The sequence below is a fragment of the Buceros rhinoceros genome, unplaced genomic scaffold (assembly GCF_000710305.1).
Source record: "Buceros rhinoceros silvestris isolate BGI_N320 unplaced genomic scaffold, ASM71030v1 scaffold44276, whole genome shotgun sequence".
NCBI classification, from domain to species: domain Eukaryota; kingdom Metazoa; phylum Chordata; class Aves; order Bucerotiformes; family Bucerotidae; genus Buceros; species Buceros rhinoceros.
The window spans coordinates 1-13,807 of record NW_010416550.1 but is presented as its reverse complement, the minus strand read 5'-3'; the positions used below and the strand labels follow the sequence as shown (position 1 = coordinate 13,807).

Sequence of the window (13,807 nt, the reverse complement as noted above, 5' to 3'; positions counted from 1 at the left end):
CCTGCTGTGCCCAATAATGGTTGAACTCATACATCAGTTTTCTCTTGGGAGTGGCTTACTGCAGTTCGGTTTGGTTTTGTTATTTTACAACACATTGCCAGCAGGTACATTGATATCACCGAGAATGGCTTAGCAGAATGCACCCATGACAGCCAACCCATTGCTGTTTGTTGTCAAGTGAACCCCAGGGCTTGCACAGGTTTTTTCCTTCCCTGAACACCTTTGAAACATAAATACGCTACAAACTCTGGACTGCCAAAAAATACTCTTAACCATTACCTTACTGTTTTTTCAGAAATAATGTAGGGGAAGAAGAGGTAGAGTAAGGATGAATAAAAGAAAAGGTTCCCTTTCCAGTATCTCCCTTGTGCTTTAAAGGCTTTCTCAACTAAAAGAAAAACAGAAAGCAAACATAACACTCCATAACCATGATTTAAATTACCTAGTGGGTGATCAGCATAATCTGGTCTCTGAATGTAACTTGGCACAGGTCTTGTTGGCGTCTAAATAAATCATAATCAAAGCTGGTTAGATTGGAAGAATCTTATTGTAGTCACAAAACCAGACTCACGCAGCAAAATCAAACACAGTGAAATATGACTAATTCCATTTAGAAAATTTTGTGAAGTACGCAAACACGCCAAAACAGTTCCAATTGTCATTTCTCAAAGATTCTCCTGTTACTCTTTATTATACAACCTCTAATAGCCAACTTCACAGCTTCATAAAAACCCAAACTTTTATGTGACAAGTAAACAAAACGGGTTTCATAACATACTATCCCTCTTACACTGTAGTGTTTATTCTGCTACTTTCCAGACTGCAAACACGCTGGTTCCAAACACATCCATCCTCTCTCTGGTTATTACTGTCTATTAGCAAGGCTGTTATTTCCAATCATCACCCTAGTCATTAGCACTTTTTATTACAGTTTCATTTGCATCAATCCTACAGCAGTCATAAGACAAAAAAAGCAAACGTTCAGCGATAACGCTACTAAATTACTTGGCCAGTGACATATCCAAAACACCCTTTCTTCACTGACAAACATACATGGGCTCAGGCTCTGTTCATCTATTCTCTGAGGAGTCTGTGACAGATGGAGAAGACTAGAGAAGGATGCCACAGAGGCAGCATTTCTAGCACAGGCCAGTTAGAAGAGACATGTCATTATTCCTGTAAAAACTTTGGCTCATTCCATCTACAAATGTGTACCAATTTAAAGATACGGCTGGGCTGAGGTAGTCTTCTAAATCCATCTTTCACAGCTAAAGGTATTACTGACCTCAGTTACTCTTCACCATTCTAGTGCTGGAGATGACTTTAACCTCTGTTCCTTCACCAGAGCTGTTCACCAGCTTATTCACCAGGTTATTTCAAACCATTATAAAGCCACTCATTTAAATTCTGCATTAATTCTCCTGAGTTTTTCTGAAACAAGACTGCTCCATTATTGGTGAGAACAGTAAACAGCTAGGAGAAGACATCATCTGAACTAGCAGCAGCTTTTTGCAGAACAAGTGTCAAAATGTACAGCCAAAAGGTATGAGCTTAAGCCTGTTACTGATGCATGTTACCTCACAGGCATTTCTTTAATTTTAACTATACCAAGAGATAGATCAAGTTAAATTAAAAACCACAATAAGGACACAATCATACACGTCCTTGCCACCAGCTTCAGATTGTTTAAGAAGCTCTCCTCTCTCAGCTAAAGTGCGGGAAGTAATTGGGTCAGGTCTGCTCCATTACTTGCCACAGGAAGTGGCAGTGCTGGAGTACAGAGCGGGACCTGTTGCTTACCAGTGGATAGTGTGGCCTGAGTTTACCAGTATATCGATAACCAGACCAGGGATTTGTGTTAACGTCACCTTCCAGGGTCCAAGAGGAAACTTCACGCTTAGCTTTTTCATCTTCTGAAAAGACAAAAAAAAAAAAGAAAGAAAAAATTGCAGCAGGAAAATCAGTCCTACTAAGAACTGTGGGTTACAAAAGATGCCTTAGAAGTACGTAAGTCTACATTTGACTCTTTCTGCGTTTTAGGTACTGACACAACAGAGTGTAAGAAGCAGTTACCATTTTCTACCACCCTTAAGTTTTCCACATTCAAAATTCACATCCTGCCAACTCTGTCTTTATTCAATAGCAACAGGGGAATGTCAGAACAGCAGTATTAAATGCACAAACAAAGCGTAGTAATTATTTAAATTACTTTTCATTTGTAGATCTAAAACATAGTTCTGTGTTTGTTTTCATTGTTCTGCATTTCAGGACAGGCAGTGTGTGCACCTTACAAGATGGTGCCAAGCTCTGAAGGTTCACAGCTCTCTCAGCCTGGTGAAATTCATGCCTGATGTGATCCAGCAACTGACTTCATTCAGAGATACCACAGTCCCAAGCAGGCCGGACTGAAGATGTTTACATAAAGGACTGAATCAAGTAGCTAGTGAGCATTACCAAAAGGAAAAATATTTACTCGGAAAGAGGATGCAAGGGTTAAGAAAGAGGAATGACAGAATTAATCTTTAAGTCATTACCTGATAACTTAAGGTTGTCTTCTCTTTTTATATCTCACAAGAATGAAGAAATGGCAAAAACTCTACAAGAGCAAGCCCTAACGTGAGTTCCTTAGGGGCTCTGTTGCTGACATCTGAGCCATCTGCTCACATGACATTCAGTTTAGATGAACCACTGAGAAATAATAATTTAAAAAACCCTAAGTTTTAAAAAATTAATGTTTTTAATTCCCTTGAGATGCTTCAGTAGTTTGTTGCATTGAGGTCTTGAAGGCTACCAGAACCAATACAGCTCCGCTTGGGCCCAGCAGTAGAGGAAGCCAACAACATCATGGATTCAGTGGAATAGTAGAAAAATTTGCCGTCAGATAGCAACCATATTATAAGACTGCACCAGAGGACTGCCAGAACTAACAAAGACAGTTTCACATGCATGCAGGTACAACGCAATAGAATAGAAAATGCAAGCACAAACTGTGAGAACCCTACACTGAGGAGGCAGAAAAAAGAAAAACATTTGTAATTGTATGGTGAATAGATTAGACTAGCACAGACAACATTCATCATGGAAAATGGAGCTTTATTGGGGTTTAGGAAAGGGGAAGATAAATTACGTCAGGATTTTAACTTCTGCCATGTTACTTTTTAATCCCACCTTCCTTTTAAGCTTGATGAAGATGGGCAAGGGGATGGGGGAAGGAGGTAAGGGGGGCAGAATTGGGGTCTGCTCTCTCTGTTAGGTTTTAAACTCATGGAGTATTTATACTGCTCAAGTAAGGGACAATCTACCAGTCTACTAGTATTGCTGTGCCAGAGCTTCCAGCTGTAACTAAGGCCTACAGATACCTCATTACCTTCAACCAAACTCAGCAAAATCCTAGCTATGATACATCCTTCTATCAACGGCTACATCAGCACACAAAGGCACCTTCCATTTTTTCCCCACAGGGGTGCAACCCAAACACAACAATTGCACTCTGACTGGCTCATCTGCATTCCAGCAGGTGTCTAATCACAAAGACTTCCCAAGAACCTTCCACACTTCATTGCCTTTCACTACATTAGACATCAAAACGCTATGAGGAACAAGCCTGGCAATGTCTTACAATAGTGGTTTATTATTCTCCTCGCTCTTTATTTCAGCATCCCTCTTTCTCTGTTCATATATCTGGCAATGTAACTCAAGGAATACTTCATACAAATAGAAAAGTGAACAGAAACAGAGATTTCTGTACCACTGTCTCTGAAATTTTACACAGATCTTTAGATTACCAGGAACTGGACAAAATTTCAGATATGCAGAATCCAGCACCAGATATTTTGGAAAAATCCATACCATTCTTGGAGAACCACTGAACAGTTGAGGTTCAGTGGAAGGGACCTCTGAAGGTCATCTGGTCCAACCCCCAGCTCAAGCAAGGCCGCCTAGAGCCAGCTGTACAGGACAAAAACTCAAAACAATATTAAAATGGATTAAAAAAATTTACTTACTTGCTTTCTTGTGTAATAACTTGTGAGTGGCCCAGCTTCCCTTAAAGCATTCCTAGAATTGCAACAAAATATATATATGTATGTTTTAAGTAGCATTATCTTGGACAGACATGTCATCCCCACAAAACAGAGAAGAAACTGTGTTTTAAAAGCAATCTAGAAGACTGATTTTATTAACCTGTGTAGCAACATGCAGTAAATGCTACTGTAACTGCTACTCTTAACAACAGAAAACACAACTTTCAACAGCTTATGAGCCAGAAGAGAAAGAATAGTCAAACAGATGCACCCACCACAGTGAAACACACTGATCTAATCCTGTCTACTAAATATTGTCTCCTTATTGTTTTAATGCGCAGACTGCCACGGTTGCTCCGGGTTGGCCGAAACACAGTCTATCTCCATAGCAGATCTTACAGCATTGCAGTGGGCAGGATGGTCGTCCCTTGGCTCCTACAAGACACCATCTCCTCCTGCTAGTTTTGTCCTTTCTGCCTTTTTCCCCAGCACAGGAAGGCAACAGAGGCCAATCGGCACGATCACAGGGGAACAAATAAATTAGTTTTGGGGGGAGGGAGGAAGAAGTGAAGAAATGAAAAAAAAAGAGGCAGTTGAAATAGAAATTAAGAAAAAAGGGACTGTGAAGGAGTTTGTCTTTTTCTCTTCTTCCCAAGCACAGAGCAGTTCACCCGACCAACAATGAATCAGCAAAGGGGCAGATGGAAATGGCTGGCAGCTGGAGAATAATAAAGACAGACTTCAATGAAGGAAAGCCTGAAAGGAGATATTTAAGTAGAAAAGCTGCAGAAGGCAGCATTAAAGGTGACCCTTTAAGGTGCTAATTATGAAATTACTTGGTTTTGTAGCAGAAAGTCTAATTCAATGGCTACATGCACTCAAAATAACCATTAGGAGAGAGCTAATTCCAATCATTTACAATAACAGCTGAGTTTCTGAAGAATGAGGCAGGAAGCAAACTGTTTTCCTTTAAGGAAAGGCAATACTAATGCTGAATCATCACTGCAGAACTACCATCCAGAGCCAACAGCTGATTCAACCTAATGTATGTAACACTCAACCAGTCCAAGACAACAGATCTGTAAACTAAGCCCAGCATATAACATTCTACCCCAGCTTCACAGTTGCTATTGAGCAATCTTAACTGTCTACTCCTGTAGAGCCATTTCTCCCCATCTTCTCATTAGTTTGGCAACCAGTAGTCATCAAGTTGTGTCCACAAAAACGCAGTAAAGTGGTGCACTAGTATGACTACATCCACACAGCCCCTGGTGTGTGCTATTTTCCCTCATTACCAAAACCAGTTTGTTGCCTTCTCCTACACCTTACACTTGAAGCATCCACATTCTCTGAACTGGCCCTTGACATGCCACAGTGCTATGCAACAACCTGGGCAATAAAAGGGTTTGAAACCGACACTTCAGACTACCAGAGAGAACATCTTTTTTAACAAGCAGTGGAAGGTTTTACTGTCACACTTGTATAACCTGCTGCACACACAGACCTTTGCACTGCGCTATTATCTGTTTTCTGTTGGAGAACTGGGGAAAAAAGAAGCATGTTTTAACTGAGGCATATTTTAAGGAAAAATAAAACAGTTAAAAATGCTATTTCAAGGCCACTAGAAGGACAAGTATGGTTTTAATCCCCTTTAAACACCAGGCCTTTCTTCTGAAGCAGAATAAGGAGGGTTACGCAACTAAGGACTTAGAGCAGCTACTAAGCCTGCAAACACAGAATCCAGTTCTTGGGAAATGAAGGAGCATTTGGGGAATGAAGACATCAGGTGTGGTAATTCACACTCTTGTAGTTCATGCTCTCCTTTCCCAAGAAATTTTGGGGTCTGTTCTCCAGTGACATTCCTTTCTCCGACACCAAGTCTTTTCTCTTTTCTGGTGCATAACCAGAAAGCAGCAGGCAAACACCGCACCGCTGGCAGTATCATAACCTGACAGGCTCCATTTTGGCTTTTTATTCCCTGCAGCTATAAACAAGCTGAGAGGATCCTGCATACGGCTGCCATATGTCTGAGCTTTCCCAAACACATTTCTCTGATTTTACTTGCCCTCTATTTCCGGAGGAATAGCAGCTTTGTCAAAACTACTATAGCATAGCTCCAAAAAACCTGCTGTTCACTGGGACATCTCAGACACGTGCACTACACGCACATCAATCAACAGCAACACAGCAAGACCGAAGCGTTTTTGTAAGCACAGGCTATTACGCATGCAGTGCACAATCAATTAATACCTCTGCCTTGGTCTGACACTTTTGGAAGACGCTCAAAGGATATGCTGCACGTCCACCTACAGCCCATGTATTTTGTGGAGGATCAGTCATATGCTTCCTGTAAGCACCGGACTTACTGGGTGCACATGAACTATTTATATTCAACAACTTACTGCATAAGCACTACATTGCACATGCCTGTAGAGCTCTGCCTTGGCAATTCCAGATAAAAATATGGCAGCTGTCATCTCACAAGGTATAGAATTATAGCTCTGGCGACAAAAGCGCTACCAATGTACCACTGCAGACTGCAAACACCCTCACCTTCTATACAGCAGACTTCCTGACAAGCCATGGAAGAAAGCCACTCTCTCTCCCCATCTGGGCCACTTTCTGGAGAATTTTCTGGAGAAAATTCTGCTTTTCGCTGAGCCTTCTCCTCTCAGCCTTCTGCCGAGACATTTACTTCAATCTTGCTATTATCATTCCTGCCTCTAACAATTCTTCCACGTGCCTATGCCATACACAGATCAGGACAGAAAAATGTCAATGATTAAATAAAAAAATCCAGAAAAATATTCAGGGTGATTTTTAATATTAAAATGAAGAAATTAAAGAATTTTTTTCCTGATACGATTAAAAAAGGAACACATGACCTTGCATGGCTATATTTGAAAACATTAACTAACTTCAGGTGAGAAGTACACAGGAATAATATGAATTTGGCTTTACGTTTCTTGGAAGACTTCCTGGATTTAATTTCAAACACTACATTATCCATTAGTACATCTGATATTAATATCCCCACCCTTCTCACCTTTGATTGCTATATAAAAAACGCATGCAATAAAGACAGACTTGGAAACACTGACGAGGGCCGTACAAAAAGAGAGGTCAAAGGTATGACATAAAGGCAGAGGGTGGAAGGGTAATCTTTGATTTGTTTAGAGCAACCTTGGGTACAACTATTCTATCAGCAAGAAATACAATTGTGATTTTTAGACAGAGGCCATCAACATATTTAGATCTTTAACAAAATTTCTGGCCTCAAGCCATTCTTAATTCAAACCCACTGTTTCTGCATTTAGAGACAAGCTCGACCCAGTGTTCACCAGAACCTGTGCATTTACCAAAAGGTAACCGAAGGCACAATCAGCATTATGTTATGATCCATAAAAATTCGTCTTGGATCACCTGGTGGAAGTCACGTTATTTCTGTAAATGATTTTTACCCTAAGGACTCAGCCCCACATCTATTTACTGGTTGAAATATTGGCAGAATCATGCAGCATAGCAGAATTTGTTTCACAGTAGAGTGCATTTTCACTACAAACATAATGATCACTACCAAACACCTTAGGGTTATTTTTCCTTAATCAGCCATTGAAAGAACAAAACCCTTTAAAACAGTTATTGAGCTACTTAGCAAGAATTTTTTTCCCCAGGTCTACTGTCATCTTTACAGTAATAACAGTGAGCTTCTTTTTCTTTTGGTTCATGTATCCATGCAGCCTGATTAAGAGGTAGAAAAGCACAGCCAACTGCAAATTCCAGAGGAGAAAAGGGTCCTAAATCAACCAAGGTTAGGACATACCTATATCACAAGCTTCTGTACAGCACAGACATAACCAAACTAGCTGTAAATAAGCTACCCAGTACCGGAAGCTACGCAGGCACCACAACACCAAATTCAAGGCATACTCATTGACTGTGTTTCAGAACTGCCTTTGTGAGGTAGCAGCTCCTTTAAAGTTAGTTCTGCCAACTCTCCATCAGCAATTTCAAGCCTTAGGGCTGACATGCTTCTTCAGGTTCCCTTTCACCTTCAGGTACTGCTGCTTTATACTCCCTGGCATTTGATACTGGAAATATACCTATCAGCAGGTATGCAAAAACCACCCCACTGTACAGTTACGTGGAACTCCAACTCATGTCCAGCTTCCATCCATCCGCTGTGCTCATCCTTTAGAACCACTGTGGTCCGTTCCCAAAAACACCTATTCTACAGCAACAACAACCAAAAAAAGGACAGCTGGAATCATGGTGGCGACAGACTGGCTGTCTCTTTGCATGTCATTACACTCTGAATTTTAATGGGCAAACATCTAGGAAACGGTGCCAAGCAGTACACTGTATTTAAAAATATTCTGAGCCATTTTTAAAATGGCATTTAAACATGTCCTTTAGAATGTAAAACTGTCTTGGGTTTAATCTGAGATCATGTAGTTTTGTTTAATGAGAACTGATTTTTAACAAAACCACCCTGAAGGTATGCAAAACAGAAGACAAAAAAGCTTAAGCACAGCATTCATCTTAAGAAAAATATCAGGTCATTAGTGATATATATATATTTAATACAATACAGATTAACTGTACATATTATCCATAAATACAAGTATGTTGAGGAATACAATTGTTAATACATTTGATGTTAAAACAAAACAGTTGCCTCTTTTTAGCAGGCTGAACCCTGTTCTTCTAGGTGTGGTACAAGCCCTAGGGACACCCTCTGGCCAAAAACTTGTTACAAAGTTCCCAAACTAGCTTAAGCAGCATACATGAGCAGTCAGTTTTTCAAAAGAGCTGAACATGAGTTTTCAGATTCTAATCCAAGGGAAGCACCTAGATGAAGCACCTTGGTATCAGCAGTGTTGGCTTTCTCCTTCATCCAAAGCCTGATGTCACCCAGCGGCTCCTGGGTCCCACACAACAGAGCCCTTCTTTTGAGGAAAGGACTGCCTTTTGCAGCTCCTTGGATTTACAGAGATATACAAGTGATTTCTGAGAGCAGTGAAGGAACATCAGACAGCAGAAATTCAAACGGGACCACCCTTTCGCAAGCCTGCCTATAGGAGTATGAGGTTTCACCAACGGAATGTTATAAGGGCTCAGCACTTGTGCCTCAACGATAACCAGGCGCTTACCACAGACACAGTTATTTACAGTGATTTATAGGCAATTAAAAATGTCAGCTTCTTGGTGAAGGGGACTTGTCAAAAGTTCTAGAAGACAGTATCTGCAGAGTGCCATTTATAACAAAAGAAACCCTTATGTGTTTCAAGCAGCAGCTTTTAGCCTATTTTAGGCACAGCAAAGAACGGTGAACCAATAATGAAATATGGCACTATGTCCTATGGTCTGACACAAGAGAAGACAAAAAATAGTTTCATCCAGGCCCACTGCTCCCTCGTCCCCACTCCCATCACAACAACGGTGAACGGAAACAGCAAAGTGGGATTTTTAACAAATTACTGTGACCTTAAGCATCCAAAGCTGTCAAGGGCCCAGGTCTGAGTATCAGTGAAAATGTGCCTCTCAGAAAGGAGTAAATCAGTATACAAACCCACTGAGAAAACAGAGCACCACTTCTTTCCTGTCACTGGAATTTAACAAGTGATACCCCACCTCAAATGGAAAAAGCCCTGTCAGTGGGTACCCACCACTGCTAGACAGATGCTGCTGCCTACTGTATGGTTCATAGAAGTTGTTTCTTTGCCAACGCCTAAGACACATGTCCAGCCATTGCTCACAGGTGGCAGCTTCACCATGTCACAGTCCGTACTTTTGACTCTATAACCAGATCCCTTGATACACCCGGGCCTCTTTGGGACTGGCAACACACGGGCACACAAAGCAGGAAGGGAGAAGCATTCTCCTTCAGTAAGTTAGGACTACTCTTCGGAGAGCAATCTGTGGCTTCTACCTCTCAGAGAAAAAAAAAAAAATGCAGCCCAGGCCACTGACCTTTCAGAATGCTTCCAGCACATGGCTAGAAATAAGTATTTCTCAGTTTGGCTGGAGAAATGCACGCCAGCATTCAGTTCACACCACAGAAAATCTCAGACTACTCTGTTATGTCAAAGACACTTACACAGATATAAATAGCATGAGAGAGGAAATTTTCATATAAGCAACACAAAATTATTAATAGGAGATCAATTTACAATTAGAAGGCTCATATACAAAGTGGTAACCGGAGATCTCAAGAACAGCTACCACTTTCCCTCTGCTCATCATTCAGCACCTTGTAGAAGGCACAGAAGAAATGTAAATTGTTTGTGCATTTAAACACAAACTGTTTATGCATATTACACAAACTACACAAGTGACACATGTATCTATAAAGGCAGATTTCACAATAGCAAGTTCATCTTAGTAAGAAGGACAACACGTCTGAGATGCAATGCTGGGCATCTGTCTTATTTCCACATTCAGAAGATACGGTAAAATACAGTAATTCAGTCCAAGATGATAAACACATGCAACACTGTAGTAAGTCTCTACAAGAAAGAAAGCAATAGAGTGAAAGAAGGGAGCTGGAAGTGACAGTACCTGATTTCCTAGCCTAAATGAAGATATTATTAAAGGTTAACAGCAGACAGAATCCCTCAGCAGAATATTCCTTCTTGTTACACCTTGGTGTAAAAGGAAAAAAAAATGCTGGGGGGTTCAAGAGACCACCTCAGAGCTCCTCCACTGCTAAAAGCCATCTTTACCCCATCTCTGTTACCAGTTCAGAACCTCCCTGCTGGCCAGAACTCGGCTGCCTTGGCCCCCTCTCCACCCATGAGCACAACAACAGTCCCCACAAGCACAACTGTTATTCAAGAGCTGTACCCAGTTTCCAAAGCACGCAACACCCAGAGATGAAACAGTGTTGGCTCAAAGGAATTTCAAAGGATGTCAGATGACTTCAGAGTAAGCATTTTCAGGGCATATCGTTGAGACATACACTTTCTGATGCAGAAAGCTGGGGGGGGAGTGGGGGCAGGGAGCGGGGAAGAGGGAAATGACCAGAATAATGTCTTTCCTCAAGGAAAGGAGAAACACAAATGATAAATCCACTGGGGAAATCACTGGCTTGATACAATCTACTTTAAAAGTTCAATTCAATTCACTACATGCAATGACAAAAAATGTTTAATGAATTTTCTCACTATAGTGAGATTCTCAGTCCTATACCACCTGCATAAGTATCTCGTAACAAATTGTACGTTACTATTTATAATCCAAAGACCTTGCTCCATACTGGTTACCTTTCTTTTTCACCTTCCTGTTGTTTATTCTTAGCATTGAAGAAAATAAACTCCTACAAGTTTCGTTTTAGCTCTCATTGGAGTTTTGGCTGTATGAACAAGTCATCGCAGGCTTCCAAATGAATTAATTAACCTGGTGTGCATGTCCATACAGATGATGCTCTTACCCCTCAAAGCGATGCCAGGTAGCTTGTCACTCCCATCCTGCACTCAGCCCAGAGCAGGTGCCTGCAAACCCCAAGCTAACACTGCTGCATTCAGTAGGGACAGGCTGACTTTACAGCTATGCCGAAGCGGGCCACAACGTGCTCTTTGGCAGCACGCTCCTGAGGCACTGGATTTTCTGATCCTGCAGTGCACAGCTTTGGGGAGCTAAACCAGCAGAACATGTAATGCTTTTCCTCCATTAAAAGAAAACCCTAAAAACCCCAGAAGTGGCACACCGAAGAGCCAGGGCCAGGTAATGGAAGAGGTAGAAACCTTCATCCATGGAGGGAGGGAATAGGACTGTGTCAGCTATAACACAGGCTGTGCTCAGAGATGGAATAACATCCTACGCCCATTCACTAGCTTATGTAAAAGTTAGTTATGCATGTAAATACCATAATGGAAATAAAACTACCAAAGAGAACTTTGGAGAAGTTTCACCGATGCTAACCACACCAGTACTGTCAGCTGAAACTCGCTCAAGTTCAGAGAAAAATTCCTGGCTTTTAAGACTCCTTTTGCCTATCACATGCTTATTTGCACAGCCAGCCAGGTTGTTGGCGGCACCTCACCTACCCTCCTGGCAGCGCTCGCAAGACACCAGCGGAGTACTGCAGTGAGTTGCCCCCATTGCACACGCCCGATGATGAGGAGAGCTGGAACCTCGAGGCAGTCTGCGCTGGGCCCCCATAATGCGCTACAGGCGGCTGAAGGTCCTCACCACAGGCTGAACACAGGGACTCTTCTCTCAGTGCATGACATTTTTTGCACATTTTGAAAACAGGAGGCTGTTGTGTCCTTCTCTCTTCTGTAATGTGTCACCCCAAAACCTTCAAAGCACCTTTCCTACGGGGAATAACTGGGCTTACCTTCTATACTGATCAGGACAGCAAGGCACAGTGAGGAGAAACAACACACCCAAGGTCACTCAGAAGCAAGACGACTGCGATTCCCAGTTCACTATTTTATTTTCTAGGCAGGACAGCTTTTCAAGCATGGAGTTAGTTACCCAGGAGCCTATTTTAACAAGCTAATAAATATTTCTGGTAATTCCCCTTTCACCTTACAACATTAGGTTTAATTATTTTGAAATACCAGCTAATATATATGTAGCAAGAATCTCTGTGTCCTATATAAAATTAGCTGAGTTGGAGATGGGACAGAGGGAAGGGAAGATATTACTAGAACTCACAGAGGCTTGTTAAAAAACTTAACAAATTGTTCTCTCAACATCAAATAATATTTGTGTATGTTGAAGAGGCATTTAGGATGAGTTTTACATCAGACACATAAAAACGGGTAGCAAAATGCAGAGCAAATGCTACAAAACAGCTATAAGCACATATGGGAACTAGAGCTATATAATTGTCAGAAGAGTTTTGAGTTGCAGTCGATCTAATTTAGCATTGACTCCCAGCATCTGGCACCAGAGACTTCAGGGGAAAGTACCAGAAACGGTGCAGTGGGTGTGTTACACGCACGTGGGAAGTTTTCCCCTAGTCCTATGCAAACCATAACTACCAGTCTCCTGACTCAGGAAAAAAAAAAAAGACAACCACCAGTAAATTAATCTAGCTGATGTAATTGATTGATTTTCTTAAGATTATCTACAAAACTTCAATGATTTTTACCCTGAATTATAACTCTGACAATGAAGTTCATCGTTAATCTCTGAATTACACACATAAATTCGAAGGATTAGGCTGTGTCTCTTACTGTGCATTTTAAAGTTATTTTAAAAAATCAAACAAAAAACCCCACTCAACAGCCACGAGACAGTCCTTTCTGTTTAAGCTCAGGACCAACCTATTCCGCCACTGTGGTAACTGAGAACAGCTGTGGCCTACAGGGTACGTCTAAGAGGAGCTGATGGTTGTACAACAACTGGCCTAACCTGAATCTCCCCAGTTGGTACCCTTGAAGTAAAGTATCCGAAGGCATAAAAGGAAAAAAAAAAAAAAACAAACACAGAAAAGGAAGAGCACCAAATCATTTTCTCAAAAGCTTATATTTAAAAGAGACAGAAAATCTGTTTTCAGAGCAACAAGTCTCCCACCGTTTACCAGAGCCAAGCCGCTCCAGAGGCAGGGCTGATGCACACACTGAAATGCACACACTGAAACGCACACGTTGGAATTTGATGAGCACGTCTCATTCTGTCCCACTAAGCCCTTATTTCCAAGGGGGGGGCGGGGGAGGGTCGGCAGACCACCCAAACCTTCAGGCAAAGAAAAAAGCGCGCACACTCTCACGAAGGCTACGGCTGCTCTTCAGCCATGAAGCCCTGAGGGGCTCCCGCCCCACCCGCGCCCG

At 41.6% G+C, this 13,807-nt stretch overlaps 1 protein-coding gene across 1 annotated transcript in view; it reads right to left on the bottom strand.

Moving 5' to 3' along the window:
• The window catches only part of LOC104494928 (methionine aminopeptidase 1-like), a gene marked incomplete at its 3' end in the record, with an annotated part of 15,454 nt that extends 3,269 nt beyond the window's left edge, over nt 1-12,185 (bottom strand). Inside the window, exons 1-5 of the mRNA XM_010137831.1 lie at nt 12,071-12,185; nt 11,569-11,636; nt 4,005-4,056; nt 1,801-1,913; nt 443-503 (exon numbers count right to left, since the gene is read on the bottom strand). Of these exons, the coding sequence (XP_010136133.1) occupies nt 443-503; nt 1,801-1,913; nt 4,005-4,056; nt 11,569-11,636; nt 12,071-12,185 (409 nt within the window). The remainder of the gene's footprint in view (nt 1-442; nt 504-1,800; nt 1,914-4,004; nt 4,057-11,568; nt 11,637-12,070) is intronic.
• Between the last annotated feature and the right edge of the window lie 1,622 nt (nt 12,186-13,807).